The 22,858-nt window shown below is 36.9% G+C and overlaps 3 protein-coding genes across 3 annotated transcripts in view; 2 read left to right on the top strand and 1 right to left on the bottom strand.

The window, feature by feature from the left end:
• The window catches only part of LOC142342696 (phospholipid phosphatase 1-like), a 518,061-nt gene that overhangs the window by 5,261 nt on the left and 489,942 nt on the right, over nucleotides 1-22,858 (top strand). The gene's annotated exons all lie outside the window — the stretch shown is intronic.
• The window catches only part of LOC142342692 (germ cell-less protein-like 1), a 295,739-nt gene that overhangs the window by 98,520 nt on the left and 174,361 nt on the right, over nucleotides 1-22,858 (bottom strand). The gene's annotated exons all lie outside the window — the stretch shown is intronic.
• Nucleotides 17,037-18,544, top strand: LOC142342979 (uncharacterized). Its single transcript, XM_075394661.1, has 2 exons — nucleotides 17,037-17,622; nucleotides 18,171-18,544. The coding sequence occupies exons 1-2, from the start codon at nucleotides 17,223-17,225 to the stop codon at nucleotides 18,542-18,544; spliced, it is 774 nt and encodes a 257-aa protein (XP_075250776.1). The 5' UTR covers nucleotides 17,037-17,222.

Here is a 22,858-nt window from a genome sequence, read left to right as displayed (position 1 = left end):
TCACACAAATATGAACTCTCTGGTAACCAGAGTTGTTTTGGCTGAAATTGACTACGCTTTTAATCTCGCGATATACAGGAAACTTTGTCACCTTGATAGGATGTTAAACCAAAACGCATATTTTAACACAAAAAATCTATCACCTAATCATTATTGATTATTGCACTTAAAACCTAAAGAATTTATTCAGCCAAATAAAACATTAGCGCGAATGTTCAAATCAGGTCTCCTTTCATGTTTTTTTAAAAGTTCAAATTTCATGTTTTACAGGCAGGTTTTGATAAAAACAAAAATAAGACACTTCTACTCAAGGATACAGTCGCATTCACAACTTGAAAGTAACTCACTAACCAGAAAAAAATAGAAAATCTACAAATAAAAATTTTGTAACCAGTACAAAATAAATAAAATAAAAAAAACGCAATTACCTTACCAACAACAGTCTATGGTTGTTATGTTTGTCCCTTGTAATGAACTCATAATGAACTTGACCTTTGTGCAGTCAGAGCCATAATTTGAAAATAGAACGAGCAAAATGAGTATGACCAAGATAACACACCAAGATAATATGAATAGATGATTAAAACTTTCAGCAGAGTTATGGTTGTTGTTGATGACATGGCGCACCAACGTTAGAAGGCACGAACCCTTGACTACAGCCTACCAACACTCGAAGCTAAGTCCAAAGCCATAGCACCCCATCAATTTTTTTTCAAATATTGTTCTAACACCCTGCCGTTTTTTTACGGACAGTACCCTCACCCAGGCATTGGAGGAACCCCAGCCAAGTTTCGGTCTACCCAATACATCCTCAGAGGTCGATCCCCGTGGTTTCTGGACGGCACCCCCAACCAGGGAGTGGAGGAATCCCAGCCAAGTTTCGGTGTACCGAACACACCCTCAGAGGTTGAATCCCGTGGTTTACAGACGGCACCCCCACCCAACCCGGGGAGCGGAGGAACCTCAACCAACTTTCGGTCCACCAAGCCCATTGTCAGAGGTCGAACCCAGTGGTTTACGGACAAAACCCCCAACTAGGGAGTGAACGAACCCCAGCAAGGTTTCGGTCTACCCAACCCATCCTCAGAGGTTGAACCCCGTGGTTTTACGGACGGCACCCCCAGCCAGGCAGTGGTGGCACCCCAATCAAATTTTGGTCTACCCAAACCATCCTTCTTCTCCGGTCGCTCAGCATCCCAACCCACAAGTGGAATTCTCCAGGCTAGTTTTGGCTTGCCAACCAGGATTTCACACCAGCAGCTACCAACCAGCAGCAGCATTCTGCAGCAGTTTTTCTGGCTAACCAGGGTTCCCAGCAGCAGCAAGCAACAAGCGGAATTCTCCAGTCTCGTTTTTCCTGGCCAAAAAGGGTTCCACATCAGCATCTTGAAACCAGCAGCAGCATTGTGCAACAGTTTTCTTGGGTGACCAGCGTTCACAGCAGCAGCAAGCAACAGGCGGCATTCTCCAGCTTAGTTTTTCCTGGCAAATCAGGATTCCCCACCAGCAGCTACAAACCAGCAGCAGCGTTCTGCATTAGTTTTCCTGTCTAACCAGGTTTCCCAGCAGCAGCAAGCAGCGACAAGCAACACTCCCCAGCCTAGTTCTTCCTGGCCAACCAGGATTCATCAACATCAGCTACCAGCCCAGAGCAGCATTCTGCAGCAGTTTTCCTGGAGAATCAGGGTTCCCAGCAGCAGCAAACAAAGACAAGCGTCATTCAAGCGCCTAGTTTTTCACGGCCAACCAGGATTCATCAACAGCAGCTACCAGCCCAGAGCAGCATTCTGCAGCAGTTTTCATGGCAAACCAAGATTTCACACCAGCAGCTACCAACCAGCAGCAGTATTTTGCAGCAGGTTTTCTGGCTAACTAGGTTTTCCAGCAGCAGCAACTCAAATCCATTTCACCTGAGCACCCAGAATCTTTCCTCTACATCATAACTCACATATTGTCTTGATGCCCATTGATGGTATGTGACATGCGATATCATCTTTTCAAGTCTTCCGAAACTAAGTTCATATTGATCACAGATTCACACGGAAGACATTTGGAATCTGGAAACCTGAATATCCTATCTCTTTCCGGCGCAACCATCAAAGATGTATATACCTTTGTTCCCCCATCAATTAGTAATGTAAAATTATACTGTTTATTAGCGGTAGCGACTTCTATGACGGCTCTAAAACTTCAGACAAAACACCAAGTGACATCGCAAATCAGTTGATGGAATTTGCAAATTTTTTGACCGAATTAACCAAAGAAATATATCTCATAGAAATACCAGAAAGAAACGAAAACAAACAGTGATGACCAGCCGTAAATGAAATTGCTGAAAAAATGTCTCACAGAACTCGTATTCACAAACGCTCAGTCAATTGGAAATACAGAGGAATCAGTCAGCATATATCAGGCGCTAAATACTTCAATCCTAAAGATCATTTTACTTTAACGAATGTGGTCGCTCAAATCTTATCAAACCTCACAACCTTATCAAACCAAAAACTCTGTACAACGATTATAACACAACGTTGACTAGCAGTGATCACTGCAAAATTTACGATTGTAAACGGATTTCTTGTACGAACATCTGCTCAACCTGGAAATTTCTACTTCAACTTAAGTTTCACAAATCATCTTTACCTTAAATGTTCACAAGGCTCTGTGAGTTGCCTCTTGAACTACATGTGAGATAACAGATTACTTCTAAAATCTCTAATTGATGTCCCCAGGTTTCGTGAGGTGCCACTGGTCAGTTAGCAAGACAAATGTCCCAAAGTCAAAAGATCTCTTACATATTCAACGTAGTAATTCAGATTTCTTGTGACCAAATATCAACACCAAATTGTCAGCCAAAAATTACAGTAGACAACACAGCCGCAAACATTCTATTGAGCACACTTAAAGCAGCCATTTTCTTTAAAAAAAAATTTTACCTACGGAGTTTTATATATAAAAGTTCATCATGCCTGCCAAAACCGTTGAAAATCAGCGTAACTTTCACAAATATTGCGTTTTGAGCATAAACGATCTGATCGAAGACATTTCAACTAATGATAATCTGCCATACGACGAGTTCACAGAAGGGGAAAAGGAAGTTCAGCAGTTACTAACTGAGCTAGGAGAGACTAATGAGTTTATCCCACTCAATCTCGACGAATCACAACATTGTCAGTTTTTAGATGAGACATTAGCAGCCAAACGCGACTCCAGAAAACTTAACGGGGCTCAGAGAAAATTAAAAATCAGTTTTGATCTTTTCAACAACTCAACGGATACACAAACAAGATGGCCAACAAACATCCAACAACAAGCACTACAAAACAAATCAGAACACAGAGAGATTCCGCAGGAAACCTTATCAGCTGCAACAGGTATAACGCTTAGTTGCAATCAAACGGCAACGTTTCCAATTACAAAAACATCAAATTTGTCCTTCCATGCATCAACTACAATAAATTTAATTGCTCAAACTACGTTTTCACAACATTCAGCCTCATTTGGTCTGGCAAATTGTCAAGATCACATTCATAGGCAACAATTTATCACTACCCCGATCTTTTCAAGAATTCTCCCGACACAAAAACTCAACACCTTTAATGGCAACCCACTAACTTGGACTGATTGGATACAGTCAATTGAGTCTGTCATTGACTCAAGGCCACTCAGCACTACAAAAAAGGTTACGTATCTACAATCACCTCTCATTGGACAAGCAAAGAGCTTGGTTAAAGTCTACGGTTGCAATGTTCAAGGCTATCACTAAGCTCTGGCCGACCTATGGAAAAAGTATGGCAAGGCTAGTGTCATCTTAAATGCTTATTTAGAAAAACTTGAATTGTTTCCAAGCCCGGCAGCCCAGCGACCCAAAAGTTTTGACAATTTTTGTTTTTTTATTACCGACTTTATGAACACTTTTACACGCCTGGAGTACGAACACGGCCTCAAATCAACTATGAATACCCAAGTTGCGATACAGAAATTGCCAACTAGTTTATTGGAGCAAACCTTGTGCACAACATCAGATCGAATTGCTCTCTTTAGAGCAGTTCGTCGAATGGCTCTCTTTGACTGCTCCAACCTTCGAGAATTACGAATCTTTTTCTCGAAACAAGCTGGGCAAAATTGACTAAACAAATCTGCGGAGCAATCTTTCGCAATATGGGAACACTCACTCTAGATATGGAAGATTCAAGGAAGATCAAGATATGTATCCACGCAAGACAAGAATTCAGACATGCAGACAACTTCAAAATTTAACAAAGAACGTAGTCAACATCAAAGTCAGTTCAAGAGTTCCAGAAGTCAGCAGCAACAATTAGAAGACCAAAACGTTCCTCAAACCAGCAGAGCTTCATTGTTTCTGTTCAAAGACGGCAACCACCGAATACGCATGTGCAAAAAATTCAAAAAACTGTCCGTTAAGCAGCGGAGGGACGCCATCTATCAACTCCAAGCCTGTTTCAATTGCCTGAAAATGGAGTTGCAGAAGTTGTAGCAAACGTCATCATACACACTTACACGATGAGTCTAGTCAGTCAGCAAACTCAACACATTGCAAAACCGCTGGATCATCAGAACGTCCTTCACTCCTTCAAATGCCCCTGGAACACTTACAAGGGATGGTAAGTCAGTAAACACGTACGCTTTCTGAAAAATGGAAGCGCCGTATCAATTATTTTAAAGAAAACTGCTTCCTCATTTGGAATCATTCTTGACGAAAAAACCCAACACACAGAACTACACAAAGGAATCAATGGAACAAAAAGTGTGACATTCACCAACGTTAACCTTTCGATTAAAGAAATGAGTTCTAACCAAGCTTTTGATATAGAAGACAAACACGTTTCGGCCGACATAGAGTTTCCCCAAAAAAACTTAGAATGGACTCAAAAAGTGTGACAGGAATTCGATCACTTGAAACATATTACATACCCCGACGTCGACACCTACCAGGTCTCTATTTTGATTGGATGTGACAATTTTCATTTCATTGCAACTAGACAGATTCACTATGGTCCTCCAAAAACCGCAAGAGCTATTCAAACAGAACTTGGATGATCAGCGTCAAGGAAAACTGATCTACCTTCAGCAGTAACATGCCAGTCTCAAATTGTCAAAAGTGAGTCTGGAGAGTGCTGCGAAACTGACGACACTCTATACAAGTACTCAACTGGTACAAAGTTGAAAACTTGCCGTCCAATAAAGACATCACAAAATCAGAGACCGATAAACGCGCATCAGATTTTTTGGAATCTACTGTAGAGTTCAAGGAAGAACGATAACAAACTTTTATAGAAAAACAAACCCAACCTGCCAAAAAAATTTCCTTTTAGCCTCCAAACAACTCAACGCCCTAGTTAAACGACTAGAGAGAGGCCCGGAATTGTTAGAGTAGTACACGCAAACAATCGAGGAGGATATGAAAAAGAAGTACATTGCAGAAGTTCTACTAGATAGAACGACTCCAAGCATTTGGCACACTCGCATCACCCTGTCATAAACCCTAACAAATCAAAAATAAGAAAAATTTGAACGCAGCATCAAAATATCATGGTGTCTCATTAAATTACCAACTCATGCCAGGGCCTGACTTGATGCAAAACATGACCGGCGATATCTGCAGGTTAAGGCAGAAAAATTGGAAGCATGTTTATGCAGAGAGGTGTTTGACCACAGGACCGGAAGTTTTTGAAATTTCTGTGGAAGAAAGGCGAAAAGATAATTTATTTCCAATTTAGAAGGCATTTTTTTGGAGCAAGGTGTTCACCCGCGTGTTGCAACTTCGCCTTACGACAAACCGCTGAAGCCAACTGTCAGCAGTACCCTTCAGCAGCCAAGGCAGTCTTACGTTCGTTTTAGATGGACGACCTATATCAGGCAACAGATACAGTCAAGAAGCAATTTTCGTTTCAAAGAATCTGAAAATTTGCTTTTGCTAGGAGGTTTCAATTTATCCAAGTGGTCTTACAATTCACTTGAAACAATGTAGTCAATCCCTAAAGAACCCCAAAATCCTAACGATACAAAATAGTCTACCATTCTGCCTATTCCTAAACTCGGAGAAAAAGACGATCAGCCGTCAACAACTGATACCGAGAGAGAATTAAGAATACAGTGGTCTGCGTCTAGAGACCCTTTTTCGATATTTATAGCGAAACATTTAAAAAAGTTGATCTAGAGAACCCCACCCAGAGAAAAGTTTTGAAGAGTGTTTCATCCATCTAGGAACCAATTGGGTTTATTGCGCACTTCATAGCGCGGTTAAGAACAATCATGCAGGACGCCTGGCGTTTAGGAAAACAATGGTACAACCTTTTACCTATCGGTTTTGATGCAACCCTGAAGTCCCTAATGACAGAAAATGGAAACATCTCCAGTATCGAAATACCACAATTCTTATTCGAGGAGAAAAAGACCCCTAAAGAATCAACTCTTCATATCTTTTGAGACGCTTTTCTAAAAGGAATGTGTGCCGTAGCATATTTAAAAACAAAGTATACAAATTCATTTTGTTCAATCAATTTTGGTATGGGAAAATCAAAAGTTGCCCCGAATTGACAGCAAAGCATACCTAAACAAGAACTGGCATCAGCTGTTATTGGAGTTCGGGTAGCCTTCTTCATAAAGCAACAGCTCGATGTAACAATAAGCAAAACGACTTTTTGGTGCAACGAGACTACAGTTTATTTGCAACTCCAAAGAAAGACACAAAATGTATGTAGCAAACAAAGTTGCCGAAATTCTTGAAACAACTTCACCATCAGACTGGCGTCAAGTTCCAGGTGTTTTGAATCCAGCTGACGACTGAACAAGAGGGTTAAAAGCAAACGAATTCAAACCGGAATGTCGTTGGTTTAACGGGTCATTTTTCTTGAAACATGACCCAACAAATTGGCCTCCGACAAACGTGCCAAACTACCTTTTGTCAGCTTTAATGGATCACTAAATGGCAAACCAGCCACTCATTGACCCAAAAAGGTTCTCAAGCTTTGAAAAATTTAAACTTGGTCTGCATTTGAATTTTGTTTATCAGCAACCTCAGAACTACAACGATGAGTTTCCACTTGACCATAAAAACGGTCAATGTGAGCAAAATTTATCCACTTAGGCAATCTCAAGAACTCTTATTTGACGAAGAGCTAGATTGTCTTCGCAAAGACCGAAACGTTCAAGCACACTCTAAGTTTAAAAATTTCTTACCCTTCGTTTCACACGACGGAGTTATAAGACCTAATGGATGTCTTGCAAAAGCAAATGAACTGAGGTAAAATTTACAAAACCAGTAATTTTAAGCGACAAAAAGCATCTAACTTTTCTTATGTTTAGAGATATTCAGAACCACAATGGACATACAGGATTTGACACTTGCCGTTTCATTGTTCAGCAGTCCTTTTTTGTGATCAGCCTTCGCACCACCTTACGATCAATAATCAGCCGATGTTTCGATTGTCGTCAACAAAAAGCAGTAGAATTGCGTCCTCGAATGACACTCCTGCCAGACTTTAGAATTCCAAATACTGAAAACTTTATTTGTCATAAAACGGGTGTGGATTTATTTGGTACTTTCGCTATGAAGGATAGCGACAACTTGTATCCAAAACCATACGCTTGCATTTACATTTGCTTTACCACAACAGCTCTTCATCTAGAAACAGCTTACCATTTAAGCACTGATTTGTTTATTCAAGCGATACTGAGGTTTACTGCCCGTCGAGGAAACCCTCACCTCATTGTCTCCGATAATGGTAAAATCTTCGTAGGCGCTTCTCGTGAACTCTTTATAAAAGTAAACCAGTTCGACCACAAGAAAATCACTGAACGATTACTCAAAGAGACCATCGAATGGAATTTCATCCCACCATACGCATCCCACTTCGGAGGAGCATGTGAAAGACTCGTGCAGTAACCAAAAACGAACTCTCTACTCAGTGATTGGCTCTCAAATGTTGACCGAAGAAACATTTCACTCGTTCCTAACTCAAATCGAAGAAACCCTGAAGAGCAGGCCTCTGATCAACGTTCCAGACAACGGTTTGTTTTATCAATCAATCACGCCTAACCATTTTCTTATCAGTCGACCTCACAAACGTTTGCCGTCAATATTGTCAATCACTAAAGTTTACAACAAGGACTGGAAGAAATGTATTTCCCTTTCACATCAGTTTGGGTCACGACTCCTGCGCGAGTTTATACCCACAATGGCTAGGAGACCCAAATGGATAAAAGATCAGAAGCCTCTCGAAGTTGATGGCGTTGTATAGATGTTGGAAGATATGACTCCACGGGGTATTTGGCCCGTCGGTATTGTGGAAAACATGTCTCACAGCAATGATGGAAAAGTTTGATCTTGCGAAATCAGAACTGGGTTCAGGTAACAAACAAGACCAGTAAACAATTTGGCACTAGTAATTGACGACTAAGAAACGGATCACAAACTCGAAACAGGACACAAATTTAATAAACTGTAACCATGTTCACAACTTTTAACAAATCATTAACCCTTTAAGTTTTGACTACAACGCCAAAACGAGAGGACTGTAATCAACTCATAATGAACTTGACATTTGAACAGTCAGAGCCATAATTTGAAAATAGAAACTGCAAAATGAGTATGACCAAGATAACACACCAAGATAATATGAATAGATGATTAAAACTTTAAGCAGAGTTACAGATGTATTTGATGACATCCCTTAAAAAATTTTTCAAACCAGATTTTAAATCTGTGCACTTAGATTGATTTGAATCACATAAAAAGCCAACATCGGCCCTCTGTCTTTCACATGACCTCATTGACAATAATGAACCAGATTGTCACGAGATCCCAGAAGATTTATTCAAAACTTTACCAAGTACCGGTATATAACTCTTCTAACTCTTTTGATCCAGCAGCTTCAGTCTTTTGCTTCCACAATCTATTCATGGGTGAATCCATTTCCTTAACCAGCTGACTCTTAATTTTCTTCTTCAGACGCAATGATTGAACTCCCTCTTGCAATATGTAAGGAAATTCCACTCAAAGAATTCAAACTATGACTCAGTCACAGGTCTCCCCGCTAGAGCCTCTAATTATTATCCGGCAAAAATCATCCCAAACTACACTTTCCTGGGCTGATTAGGCAGAACGACTGACCCACAAAACTGTTTTTGACAACCTTGGAAGCTCCAGACGTGTTCGCGTGAAACCTCCGTCTCCTCAAAACGCAAGGACAACCCCTGAGTCTACTACCTCTATGACTATCATAGACTCTACTACTCCAAGAGCAGATCCAGAAAACAGGCAGCATAATCATATTACTCAGTAACCTATATATCCTTGGATGTTATCAAAAGATAACTAATCCTGCGCTGACCCCTCACCTTGAAAGTATCGACCCCACAAAAGTCTCCCATTTCCAAATCTTCCGACAACAACGCCACGGGCCTTAACCAGCACGGAAGCCAGTAGCGTGAGGAACTGCCGCTTCTGCAATCAGATGCCCACATTCAGTCCAGCACGGGGTTCTCATACTTTATCTCGAACGGTACGACCCAGTCAATTTGCTTGAGAAGAGAGGTATTCTCATAGAGCAATTAGATACAACTTCCAGTACCATAAGCTTACGGATCCGCTCCAGGTCAACGCTGAGATGGTATACATGTCTCGGAAAGGATGAATTATATTGCCACTCCAACTGAACATGCCTCAAAACCCATCCCTTCCAGTTGCACAATAACACGGAGAATGAATACACAGAAGAAGGAGGGCACCGCAATCCTCCGTTGGAATATGTCCATTTCACAATAAATCTTTGCTCAAGGGAACAGTTTTTGCATAGTTCCTAGTACTTCTTCGCGTTGCCCGACCGCGTCAACGATTACTTAAACGCTAGTACCAGTAGCACGCACCGTGAAGTGAACTCAAAGATCACCTCATGCACCATGTGAGCTATTCAGTTATTATCAAGCCGCTGTACTGCGAAGACAACCTGTGAAATTGCGATCGCTTCCGAATTACTTCCTATACGTGCCCATATGCGAGGCAAACCAACACCCTTTACTCGTCCCAATCGAGAATCTGCGTTGAGTTGAAGGTGGCGCCATGAAATTTATGTAAAGCCATACTTTCAAATTGTGAACTACGATTGGGTCCCCAGACTCGTTCTCCCGATTTCGATTTCGAGCTCAAACAACGAGATACAGCTCTACATAACGAGACACAGTTCTCACAATGGAGCAATTTGCCACAGAATTTTTTCCCACAAAACTAAAAAAAACTCCCTTTTCTCTCTTTATTGTTTTTTTTAATGTTTTTTCCTCCTTCTTATCTTCTTTTTGTTTATATCTATTTCTTAGATATTTAAGAAACGTTTTGTTTTTATGTATCTTTTTTCCCGGTTAGGATTTAGAGTTGAAAAAATTATTGAAATATGTAGCTCACAGCAGCTAAATAGGATGTTAACCACAGTTAAGCTGACAAATACGCTCAGAAAACGTACAAATAAAGAGATGAAAAGAAGTTATTTTGTAACTCTGACATCAGCACACTCGACAGAAATACACACATCTAACATACTTCCGGCTGCTGACAAAAACTTTATCTTGAAGAAAACTCTTAACCCAAGAGGGATGCAGCTGACCAAAATCAATTTTGTGTTTTTTCCGTCAATCACCGACTGAAAAGACTCGAATTGAAATTTTCCATCAGTGTTTTCCTGCTTGGGTTAGTCAACCAGCATAAGGTAAGTCTGTTTTGCGAGCAGAAAAATACAGTTCTAGCCCAGTTAACCTCGAAGCTGTAAAAAAACCCGGATAGTGTGTGCCAAAAAAGATAAATCGACTTAAAACACACTGGTTTAGATTCAATCATCATGAGCCAAGAAACTCTATGTGCAAAATCTAGTTCATGCTTTATGAAAACCTGTATTTTGATGAATTGAAAGGTAGTTTAACTCTTTATTTTTTCCATTCCATGAAACGAAATAGGTTGGATACCAAGTTTCAGAAATTTTTTCTTTTTTGTTGTGGTATTTTTGATGGGACTCAGTTATCATTGACGTCAGTGAAATGCAATGTCTGCCATCTATTGTTTGTTTTTCAAAAACCAAAGTTCCACAAAGCTGAAATTTCAGAAAAAAATCTGCAGAGCACTAAAAAATCCTGAATAGATTAAATACATGTGTGTTGTCAGTGATGTTAGCCCTTCATGGAATCGAAAAATAGTTCCAGTCAACTCGTGCAGTGAAACCGTTCCTGCTCGTAGCTTGTCGTTTAGGCATACGTCTTTGTATTTTGATGCATGCGGCGTTGCAAACACGTCTTAGTTTGCCAGGCTTGTTCGGTTGAGCGTTGGATGGTGTGACAGATACCTTTGGTTCCAAAGGTGCATTTCACTTTAGATGCGTCTAGTATCTTTACGAATCGTTTTATTACGTCTGTATCTATTGCCTGTTGATACAAACCCAAATCTATCAAGTCTGGATCCTTTTGGAATCTTCGTTCCAATGATTGAAATTGATCCTACGTTGAGCTGTACTTGTTCGGACACTTGGGCTCTGGTTTACTACAAAACTTTCACATTTCAGACTGCTCGCCTGTGATTTTTTTGTACTCTCTGGCATCTTTTGTGCCAGAAGTTTTTTCCTTGAATGACTGCGACGTTAATTTTGAAGCATAGTTTTCTTTGTCCCACCATTTTCTGATATTTCTGCTACTTTCACATCTTCTGTGGAGGGGAAACGAAAAACTTTTCCCCTTCTTTTACCCTTCAAGGTCGCACTGACTACCCAACCTGGCTCTGTTAGAACGGCGAAAGGTTTACTTCGTGTTCCTATCTTGTACTCCTATGGGCGCTGTAGCTTATGAGCATCTTGACCAAAAATGATGCCGAACGATTTATTAAAATTGAACGATTTATTTAGGAGATTATTCGAGTGGTAAAAATTTGCTCCAGCCTATTGTAATCGTCTTTCGTGGTTCCCAAACGAACGCTTCGATTGAATGTACTTTTGGAAAAGGGCCCTTCATTTTTATCGTCACAATTTCTGTCAGCAAATCTTTGGTTTCGCTATGTATCCAGCTTTGACATGCCAGCTATGTTAAGCGTATCAATGGTATTTTTGGCTCTCAACTTCTCATTGATGAATGATACCGTTGATCCAACATCGAGCAATAACCTGTAGCTACCGCTCTGACATTAGTCTGGAACTCTCTGAAGAAGGCTCATATTTCCGTTACTTTGAACGATTGTTGTTGCGCTTACGTTGACTGCGTGATTCCTCTCATCCATTTAGTTTCCTGAGTGTAGCGATTGCTTGTGCATTTTGGTACTTCCTCTTAGGCCACAAGTGTTGACTTTACAATCATTGATTGCATTTCCTTTTCCCAGATTTCCGTAACAAAAGCGTTGCTTCCCAACAGCTGTATAACGATCATTCACGTTCATGTTCTTGAACATAGGAAGTTACAAACCTTTTGATTTCTGTTGGCTAATGGACAGTGATTGTTATTCGTTGGCTGCACTTCCTTTACGTTTGAAGTCGCGCTAAAATTCGAGTACTCCGAGAATTGCGTTATTTTTTCAAAATTTCGTCAATAATCTTCACTAGGTTCCCCGGGCGCTGTGACACGCCTTCGTTATCGAGTGGAATTCTTGATAACCAATTTCCTAGGAGACAAAGATTCGGTTTTTCCTCCTCGGTTTCATCTACATAGATCCATTATTTCTATTTCAGATTAGATGGCCGCTTTTCAACGCGATTTGCAGTGTTTAACAATATAGCAAGTCGTCTTAGTATTTGTGGTGCTTCAGAACACTGACGTTACTGATGGTTGTTCAATAACTGACTAAAATTTTGGGAATCATGCATTCCAATTGTTTTCTGATTTCGCGAATGATTAAGTTGTGTCTCAACAAATAGGTATAGTCGGCCACATCTCCGCCCCAACAACGCCCAAGCTTCCCCAAATAGCTCTCTGGAGTAGCCCACACTTGCTATAGCCGCTCTTGTCTAGTCAGACTGCAATGTTTTTAAGTAGCTCAAATTCTGCGGGGAAGGCACGGTTATGAATTGTTTTTACAAACATAATCGACCATTCCGGCCCTTCGAGTTGATTTCTTTAAGATATATTTTAACTTCAACCTGGGTAGCTGACAATTTGTGCTCGGTACATTGCGCTAAGTCCGGTTGGGAAAATGTTTAAGTCGGCAACGCTCGCCACCTGGGGATCTGGATTTAATTACGTCTTCTCGATCGAAAACAGCGAGATAGTTGTCGTGCCCGTTCTTTGTGTGATCAAAACTACAATCTTAAGAGTTTGCAATTTTATCTAATTCGTCACGCCAGTCGAAGACGTCCTTGTTTGTTGGAATTTTCCAATTGAAAAGCAATCAGCTTCTACTAAGCACGGTATAATAATCAGAACCAGAGTCTCTGGCATCAAGTGCTTTCTGTTGGTATTCCAGTTTGAGCGCACCTTCTTCTTCCAAACGATGCAGTTACATTTATAGCTTGTTTTGCTTCAAATTTAATACAATTTTCCCCAGATGCATTTTGGGGTTAAAAACTCTTTCCTAGAGCTTCACGCTTCTCTGCTTTTTTGATTTTTTGACCTTTGTTGTCCTTGTTTTGCTTTTGATTATTCTTAACTGAGACCTAGAAAGTTTCTTCAACAGATCTTGAAGTTTTATCAATTGGCTCTGCAGCCTTGCTTTAAAGAGATGTGTCAGATTCCGCTGATCCACCATGCTTGTCTGTCTGTGAACATGTGCCAACCAATCAGCTTCTAGGTTCATGAAAATTTCACCCCGTCGAATATCGTGTGGTTGTTAGGATTCCAAATTTTAAAGGTATCACGTTAAAGGTTTACGTGACCGAGTCACAAATCGTTTACTTTGACGCCACATTTTGACGCTGTCTCGTGGTTTTGTTTTAGGCACAGTTGGCAGCTCATTGTCTCTGCACTGTGCAACTCCAATTGCCTCGTTGGCTGTTTGCTTCGTTCAATGTTTGACAGCAGTTTGTACTCCACTGTCTGTCACGGCAAAACAAATGTATTGACTGCCTTTCTATCAATGACAAGGAAAGTTTTTTACCACCCGGTTCATTATTAGCCTTTGTAAGCTCTCGGGTTATAAAGTTATGCATTTCGTTTTTTGGACTGTATATCTGCTACACTGTAAATCACCACTGCATTTGACGTTGCTTTATTAGTTCAGATAACAAGTCGTTCAGCTTTGCTGAATAACTAATTTGTTTGCGAGACCCAATCAGTCAGTTCTAACCAACTCATCATATAAGTTTTAAAAAATAACTCAATAATTCAATTTTGGGAAAGTCAAAACTAAAAAATTGTATCCCTATGGGTTGATAACTGTTTATGATTGAATACAAATCTAAGAGGGACATTTAAGTTCAAAAAACAACATAATTCATAGAGAATAATCCGTGATTTGCCATAAGCGATTTGAATTACTGGTCAAGTCAAGGAAAAATGTCCTTCGTAAGTCCCTGGGGCCAAAGCCATAGAGGACTCGCAGCATCTCTTTTTTGATTTGAAAAAATCAATTCCGTGAACTTTAAATCTCTCTCCAACAGCCTTTTACTTTCAATGAACTGATTATAAATCGTCCGTGTGGTCAAAGAAGAGGAACTTTTTGTCGCCCTAATAATTAGATATCAGAGGATCTTTATTTTTTTCTCTCAAGTTACTTAAACTTTCGGGACCAAATCGATGCTAAGATGAATTACAAGTTGCACGTTAGCAAGACACAGTGTTTTGTTGGTCAAGTGAGATTGCGGCAACCCGCAAATTTTGGCAAATTAACATTCATACATCAATTTCTCTGCTCCTTGGTGGTTTTGGTTTATTTTCTGTTATAGCTGGCATTTCTTAGTACATGTCAATTGTCAGGCGTTGGTTGGTTGAACCAAACTATGCCGACATTACTTCAAGACGTTACTTTTTCGATGTAAAACTAACGTCAGGAGTGGGTGGTTATCCATTTAGATTATCCATAGAATATTTCAAATATACATCATGATTCCGTTGCAGAACTGACGTATTAACCTGAACTAAGATAAGAAGTAATGCGAGTTATAATGTTTAGAACGAAATAGGTCGACATATAGTGAATCAACTTTGCTTGTAAGCATGCTTCTCTAAAGTTGTTCCTTTAATAACTTAAGAGTTCGAAAAAAGTTTTATTGCCCGGCGCTTACATTATTATTGTTATTATTATTATTATTATTATTAATATTATCATTACTAATTTTATTATTTATTTAATTATTTTTGTTAATATTCTTATTATCATCATTGTTATTTTTATTATTGTTATTTTTATTATTATTATTATCATTATTATTATCATTATTATTATTATTATTATTATTATTATTATTATTTTTATTATTATTATTATTATTATTATTATTATTATTATTTTTAATATTATTTTTTTAAGTATTTTTATTTTTATTATTATTATTATTATTATTATTATTAATATTATTATTATTATTACTATTATTATTATTATTATTGCTGTTAATATTAAGCATGGCTTATTTGTCAGGCAAAATTCTTTTTGCAAATTTTCCTAAGGACTGTTCTTGGGTGTGTAAAATTTCTAGAATCTTTTGTTGAAAAGATTGTAAATGATTTTGTACTTTTAAGTCTTCATTTTTTGCTTTTTGTAGTTTTTTTCGCGGTTTATACAATTTTTAAATCTCTTTGTCTGAAACAAAGAAATTAACGAGAATGATTATAAATGGTGAGATCAATAATAAAAACTTTGCAGTCTCTTTTTTGAAAAATTCTAAATAAAGTGATAGCGGATTTCAAAGGTCGCTTTTTAATATATTTTTGCAAAATTTCTCGTTTTGTTTTCTGAAAATTTGACACCTGGGCCGATTCCGAAGTCTTCAGGCTATGCTTTTAAGTCATTTCTCAATTTACCATTTGGAACTAAAAATATTTTTGAAACTTTTTGAGAAGATATTGTCTTTTTAAACATATACCTGCAAGAAATATGAAGTGTAAAAAAGCCCCTGTGTCGCGAACAAAAACATAATTTGGAAAAAAGTTTCAGATCAATGTACCAAATGCAAGATTTTACCAAATGCAGAAACTAGCATAGCCAATATAGCTTTAGTCAAGCCTCGTTTTTTTTTATCTTCGCATTGACGAGAAAAAATGACAAATCTTTCAAATTGCCAATTTTTCCACACATGAAAAGACATCACGTGTAAAAAATCTTCAATTTGAAACATTTATTCTCCTCACATCTCTCCAACTTGGCTTAGATTAAGTTGATTTTTTTTTTACTTTTGCTAATTTCAAATTTCGATCTTGCTGTTTGAAGAAATTCTACCGCATGTGTGTACTATCAGGCAATAGATTTCAGAGAACTTCTTTTTTTCTAATTTTGGAGTTGTTATTGAGTAGCAAATATTTGACTTCGTCATTAATACATCCCCAGAGATTGTGAGTAATTAAATATTTGTCCTTTTGTTGACTAGAAAGTTATCAGGTAGTTGTTTAGGACTATTTCCTTCTGGAATTCATTTAGACAAGAGGGACAAAAATAAGCGTAACTGAAATATTTTAGAGGGCTCCAACGCTAACGTAATTTGCCGCACTAACGATTATAAATTACGCTACCCTGTTATAATGTTTACTGGATTATTAAAAATAACCAAGCGTGGTAATTAAAAGTGATAAAGTATCTTATGAAGTAAATAAGTGAAAAAAGGGAAAAAAGTGAAAAATTGGAAAAAAGTGAAAATTTGGGTGAAAAGTTAATTAACTTAGGAAGGGAGCATATGTTTATACATCCCAACTTATTAATATTATTTTCCTATCTATAGTACGAAACAAAACAACACCCCTCCCCCTAAAAAGAGAGTATATTTGTTATCTTAATTTTAAACAGGTATCTCAAAAAGGTGCTTCAATTTTATTGGCTGTGCTTTCGCAAATCAGAAAATAAACAAATTAGCGTTTAAAAAGGCTCCTTTTGTTTTCCACTGAAAAGAACACCTATTATAACTTAGCACTTGAACACTTACTCTTTAACAGGCTAATTTAAAATCAAGAGCAGCTCAATTCTTGGTTGCATTCTGGAACATCAGAAAAATCCTTAATAAGTCCCACTTTTTATTATATTACAATTTTTATAAATAATTTGGCATTAAACTCACACAGTTTTCATAAATTAAATTATTTAATATCAAAAAATGACTGACCCAAAGCTACCAATTGGTCAGAACCCAAATCAATTCTCATTTCTAGCAGGAATCCATCAATTAAATTCCCTTTTGACAAACAACTCGACCAATAATTCTGTGATTCCAAGCTCTACTCCTGTTACGAACCCAAACCAAAACCCCATTTCTTCAGTAGCCCAGTTTTACCCGTCAATTATGGGCGGAGTAAGTTCGCCCAGAATTCTGGAAAACGCGGCGTTTAATTTGAACGCGTACAATTTGATGTTTCAACATCATTTGAAGTTTTTGCAGCAACACAGGGGCGACCAGAGTGTGATTGAGCGGAAAGTTGCTGAACAAAAAGATTCTGCGATTGGCGAAAAGTCATGCAAAGCTTTCGGTGGAGTTCAAACAAAACAAAGTAAGAAAGGTCAGTGCTTTGTTTTAAAAAATGGAACTCAAATATTCATTGTTAAACCATACTTCAACCAGCCCCCCGCGCTCTTCGATTTTCCTGTAAGCATGTGTGGACAAATTAAAGTGTGATTCTGCACTGTTGATAAAAATGGTCGCAAATAGACGGTAAAAAATAACCGTTTCATTTAAAGGAAAAATTAAAAATTATAAAAATAAAAAAACTAAACCGTTTTTTTTATTTTCAAATATAAATAATGAATGCACCCTCCACAGGCTCAGTGTAGGAACTCCGAACCGGGATATCCAAAAACATTAAGATATGCTTTGTAATGAATTGTGTTTTGGAGCAGGAGGGGTCGGGATGGGGCGGGAAGGGGGGACGCATTATTCAAGAGTAATTTATCTCAATACAAGCATCCCTAACTCAAATGATAGTTAAGTTGTCAGATATACTGGGACACACAAATGGTACAGTTCATTTGCCAAGAAGGTTTGACCTTTGGTCGTACGTAAAACTGGAAATTAAATCATGTTTCCTGGTTCCATTTTTCCATTTTGTAGGCGCGACTTTTTCCAAAGACAAAAACTCCAAATGCAAAACCGAAGAATGTACTGAAAAATCCTCTCCAGTGAGCCACTCGGAAACATTTGGCTTCAAATCTGAGGACAAAAACGATGGTTCCCAGTTGGACTCGAACCTCTGCGCGGAGGACTTGGATGCTGACATGCACAGCGATGACCTGTGTGATCCTAACGACAGTAAAAGGCGACGCACAAGGACCAATTTTACAAACTGGCAGCTAGAACAGCTGGAACTGGCATTTCACAGGACTCACTATCCGGACGTGTTCGTGCGAGAAACTCTGGCAATGCAGTTAAATTTAATGGAAAGTCGAGTGCAGGTGAGAAATGCACTTCTCTTAACTTCTCAGTGACCACTCAGAAAATGCTATGTGGTAGTAAAATATTTCAACAACTTTAATTTCGTGTTCAGCCCCCACTCCCATACAACCATCTACACCTTATAAATTCACGCCATTGTAATTAACGTACACCATTATCAAACATTTTTCTAAATCTGAAAATTATAAATTAACAATAACTTTCTGATTAAACTTAGATGATTGGAATTTCTATAATAACAGGAAGGCTCGGTAATGTGCATTCGCACATAAAGTTCCGACCCCGCTCATCTACATTTTCCACTTAATTGTCAACCAAATGAGGAAGAAAAAAATTAACAAATAAACATATCGTTCAACAAACTACTAAATGAAAAAAACAATCGATCTACCTCAGTGGGCTATGAGACCTGTGACTACCATAATATGTCTACCAGAAAAAACGGCGATAAAAATCAAACAGTTACAAATGTTAATTACGACCAAAACTCGGTGTCCATTTTTGAAAACCAAAAATAACCAAATCTAAATAACATCAGATAAAACTTATACAGAGAAGATTAACCTGTACTTTATTAGAAAAAATATGAGAATTTTACTCAATGCGACGTGCTAACAAGTCGACAAGAAATGAGCAAAAGTGCTCAGTTTTTTAAAATATTGCTTTTTTTGAAAAAAACTAATTTCAAACTGATTAGAAGCATTATGCATCAAATGAAATCATAGAAAGATTCTTTTTTAACTCCGTAGAAAGCAATTGAGACCTTTCATTGTCCAGGATATGTCATACGAGTACAAAATGAAAAATTTTGGCAAAAAGGAAAAAACTGAACACAAAAATTTGCAGGAAAACGATGTCCCAACCAATCAAACCTCAAGTTGTTCACTAAAAACATAAAAAAATCTTTGATTGCGTTTCTTTCAAACAATCAGAAAACTGTCCTTTTTTGTAATACTGAGAAAAGAAGACAAAAACCTACAAAAGGGGCGATTACGCAAAAATCACTATTATTTTATGAAAACTCGTTGTACCAAGAACAAAGACTATTCTAGGTAAGTAAAACCGTTATAAACAGAAAATTGTAATTCAATGGATAAGGGATGAGAATTACCTATAGAGATGCCAGGTTACAATTGAAGAGAAATCAGATTGGCAAATCTCAGAAATCCATTGTCTTTTTTAAAAAACAAGTATTTTCAAAATTCATAGCCAACAAAAGATTTTGACTTAAAGATTAGACAGTTTATCTTGCAACTTCTTGGAAAACTGATTGTGACTGTTATTGGTGAGACTAAGTCAAAAGACTATAAAATAACATTAAATACAAGCTGAACTAACAAATTTCACAAACAATTTCACGAAACCACAATATTGAAGCCATTAAATTTATAAAATACTAGCCAAGAGAACATAAAATCATAACTTACGTCTCCTTTGATCATCATAAAGTCTCTTTGTAAAACAACCATCACAAAAACACAGCAATAGGATCCACAAAAATTGAAAAGTTTCTAAATCTAACAAAGTTCTTCTGCATGAAATTGTCTAAGCCCTGAAGATATCAGTTAAAATGTTTAAGCAACAGGAAAACCTATTAATTGATTCAACAATACACTAAAGTGACTTTTCAAAGAGGAGGCTAAATTACGAAAATGATACAACAATGTACAATATGAAAATACGCAAACCAGAACAAAAGGTATAAGTTGAAGAATACTTTTACTCTTTTTGTAAAAATTTTAATTGAAACTCAATAAAACCATTAGACATATACCGATATTAATTACTAAAATTTTATTTACCCATATTTGGCAAACGAGAACGTAAATTATCGACAAATATGGCGCAAAAACAAGAAAGATTAAACAAATTCTGCAAGAGAAACGGAGTTGCAGCGCTTAAAACCATATGTTATGAAAACAATAATTGTGTTCAGTTACAAATTTTTTCAATATTTTATCTGTCAAATTGTTTACTAATGAATAAAAGGTGACAATTTAATAAAGAAACAAAAACAACAGCGAAAAGGGGCAATTATTCTCAAAAATGAAAAAAAAAATGAAACTCAACCAAAATTTGCTCCAAAAGCACGGAAACGTTCTGTTAAATCAATCTGCCTTATATTAATTTATATTCTATAAGAAAAAAAATTTGACTTGTTTTTACTGGGAACAAGCAAAAAGTTGACTGATATAAAAAGAAAAATGACATGTTCAAAAAATCCTAATTCGAAAAATCCTAAAAAAACAAATACATTCAATGACATAAGAGACAATAGGTGACAACCGAATGCATGGTAACAGGTTCACTTACAGCTCTCCAGGAAGCTATTTGGTTTTTTTGGTTGGCCGGACTTAGAAATCAGACTGTAAAAACGTATAGCAATTGAAACCAAAACAAAAGGATTCAGTTAAATTTTACTAAAATTTACTCAAGCCATAAAATCTTTTAGGTTTCTCTGAAAACAAAAATACATCTACATTCCGCCTAATGTTTACGTAAGTTGGAGCTTTCATCAATAGAGCCGTGTGTCATAAATATTGTTTAAACAATAGCAGAAAAATTTGAAAAAATGTTGGCACCAAAATAAAAAACAAGAATTTTCTGATTTTAAGAATCCATGACAGTATCAAAACCTGTCCCTAGTTTTGCCGCGTGCCCAACGAAACCGCCCATGTGTTCCGAATGTTTGCCATTGAATAGTGAAATTATTCAAATGTTTGAAAAAAAAACTATGCTTTTTGTATAATTATCGAGTTAAAGCCACAAAAAACGGCAATTTGTTAAATCCAGAAGTCTTTTATAGGGCGCCTTATTTCAACTAGCGTTTTTTTGGAGATTAAGGACACTGTGTCAAAAGTTCTTGTTCACCACGTCTGGCAAACTTTCACAGAGGGGACCAAAAAGCGTATTTTCTGCCATTTTTCATGAAAAAAGTTCAAATTTTGAAAGTTTTATCAAAATTTTTAGCCGAACAAAAACTCAATTAAACAATTCATTAATGTTTGTCTATCTCTACGGGTAACAATAACATTCATCAGTTAATATTTTGGACTTATTTTTTTATATTAGCGAAATTGTGCCAAATTTTAGCAAAAATTACTGAGAACGTGAATAAAAACAGCCGAATATCCACAAAACTTTAAAACTCGATAACTCCCTGTAAAAAACCAAAATCTAAAAAATAATTTTCGATTCACTAGTGTACGATGTACGTGCTTTTTTTATTGATATCACTCATAACTCACTACGATGAATATATCGATCGGCTAAAAGGTCTTAACAAAAAAGTACCCAGTTGAGTATATAGTACTTCCCAATTAAAGTGGGGGTTGGAGCAATAAGTATTTTTTGAAAGAAAATAGCCTATGCGTTTATTACTGCTGTTTTGTCCTCCCCTCAGGGTATCAGTATAAAAACGTTGATGAATCTTTCCACACAAGGAACTGAAAATAGAAGTTTTCCTGTCGCGGGTCGAAAAAACGTTTTTAAGATTTCATGTTACATTTTAACTCAACACATGCACTATATAGAGTCAGGTATGTAGCAATTTTAGATAGTGTTACCTTTACCAAAAATTTTCTGAGAGTTCGGAACAATTAAAATTTCCAAAAAAAAAGTAAAATGTGGATTGAATTTGCGTTTGATATAACGTTACCTTGTGCTGAAGAAGCCATTGCAAACTTCAATTAAGAATTCTTTTTTAAAAATTGTTAGCTTGTTAATTCAAGTTTGATTTTATTTATATATATATATATATATATATATATATATATATATATATAGATGCTGACAAATATTTATATATATATATATATATATATATATATATATATATAAAAAAATAGATGCATACAAATTTAGACGAACGGATATATATATATATATATATATATATATATGTATATATATATATATATATATATATATATATATATATCTTCCATTCATCTTGACGCTGTTCGTTTGAAGTGAAGACATGGGATCTCACATTCCGAAAGGAATCAAGGTTTAATGATCCACACTTAAAGAAAACTACGTTATCGTCAACTTGACAAAACATTAAAAATGGAAAATCACTATTGCAGAACTCTTTATTAAAAGTTTACATGGCGAATCTCTTAAAAAACGTCAAACTGATATTCTCAAAACTCTGAGAAGTATACACACGAACCCACACGCACACACACGTGCGCGCACACATCCACGGATATATATATATATATATATATATATATATATATATATATATATATATATATATATATATATATATATATATATATATATATATATATATATATATATATATATACATATATATATATATATATAATATAATATAT

The sequence above is a fragment of the Convolutriloba macropyga genome, chromosome 7 (assembly GCF_964194025.1).
Source record: "Convolutriloba macropyga chromosome 7, txConMacr16.3, whole genome shotgun sequence".
In the NCBI taxonomy this organism is placed as follows: domain Eukaryota; kingdom Metazoa; phylum Xenacoelomorpha; order Acoela; family Convolutidae; genus Convolutriloba; species Convolutriloba macropyga.
This window is presented reverse-complemented; position numbering and strand designations above follow the sequence as displayed.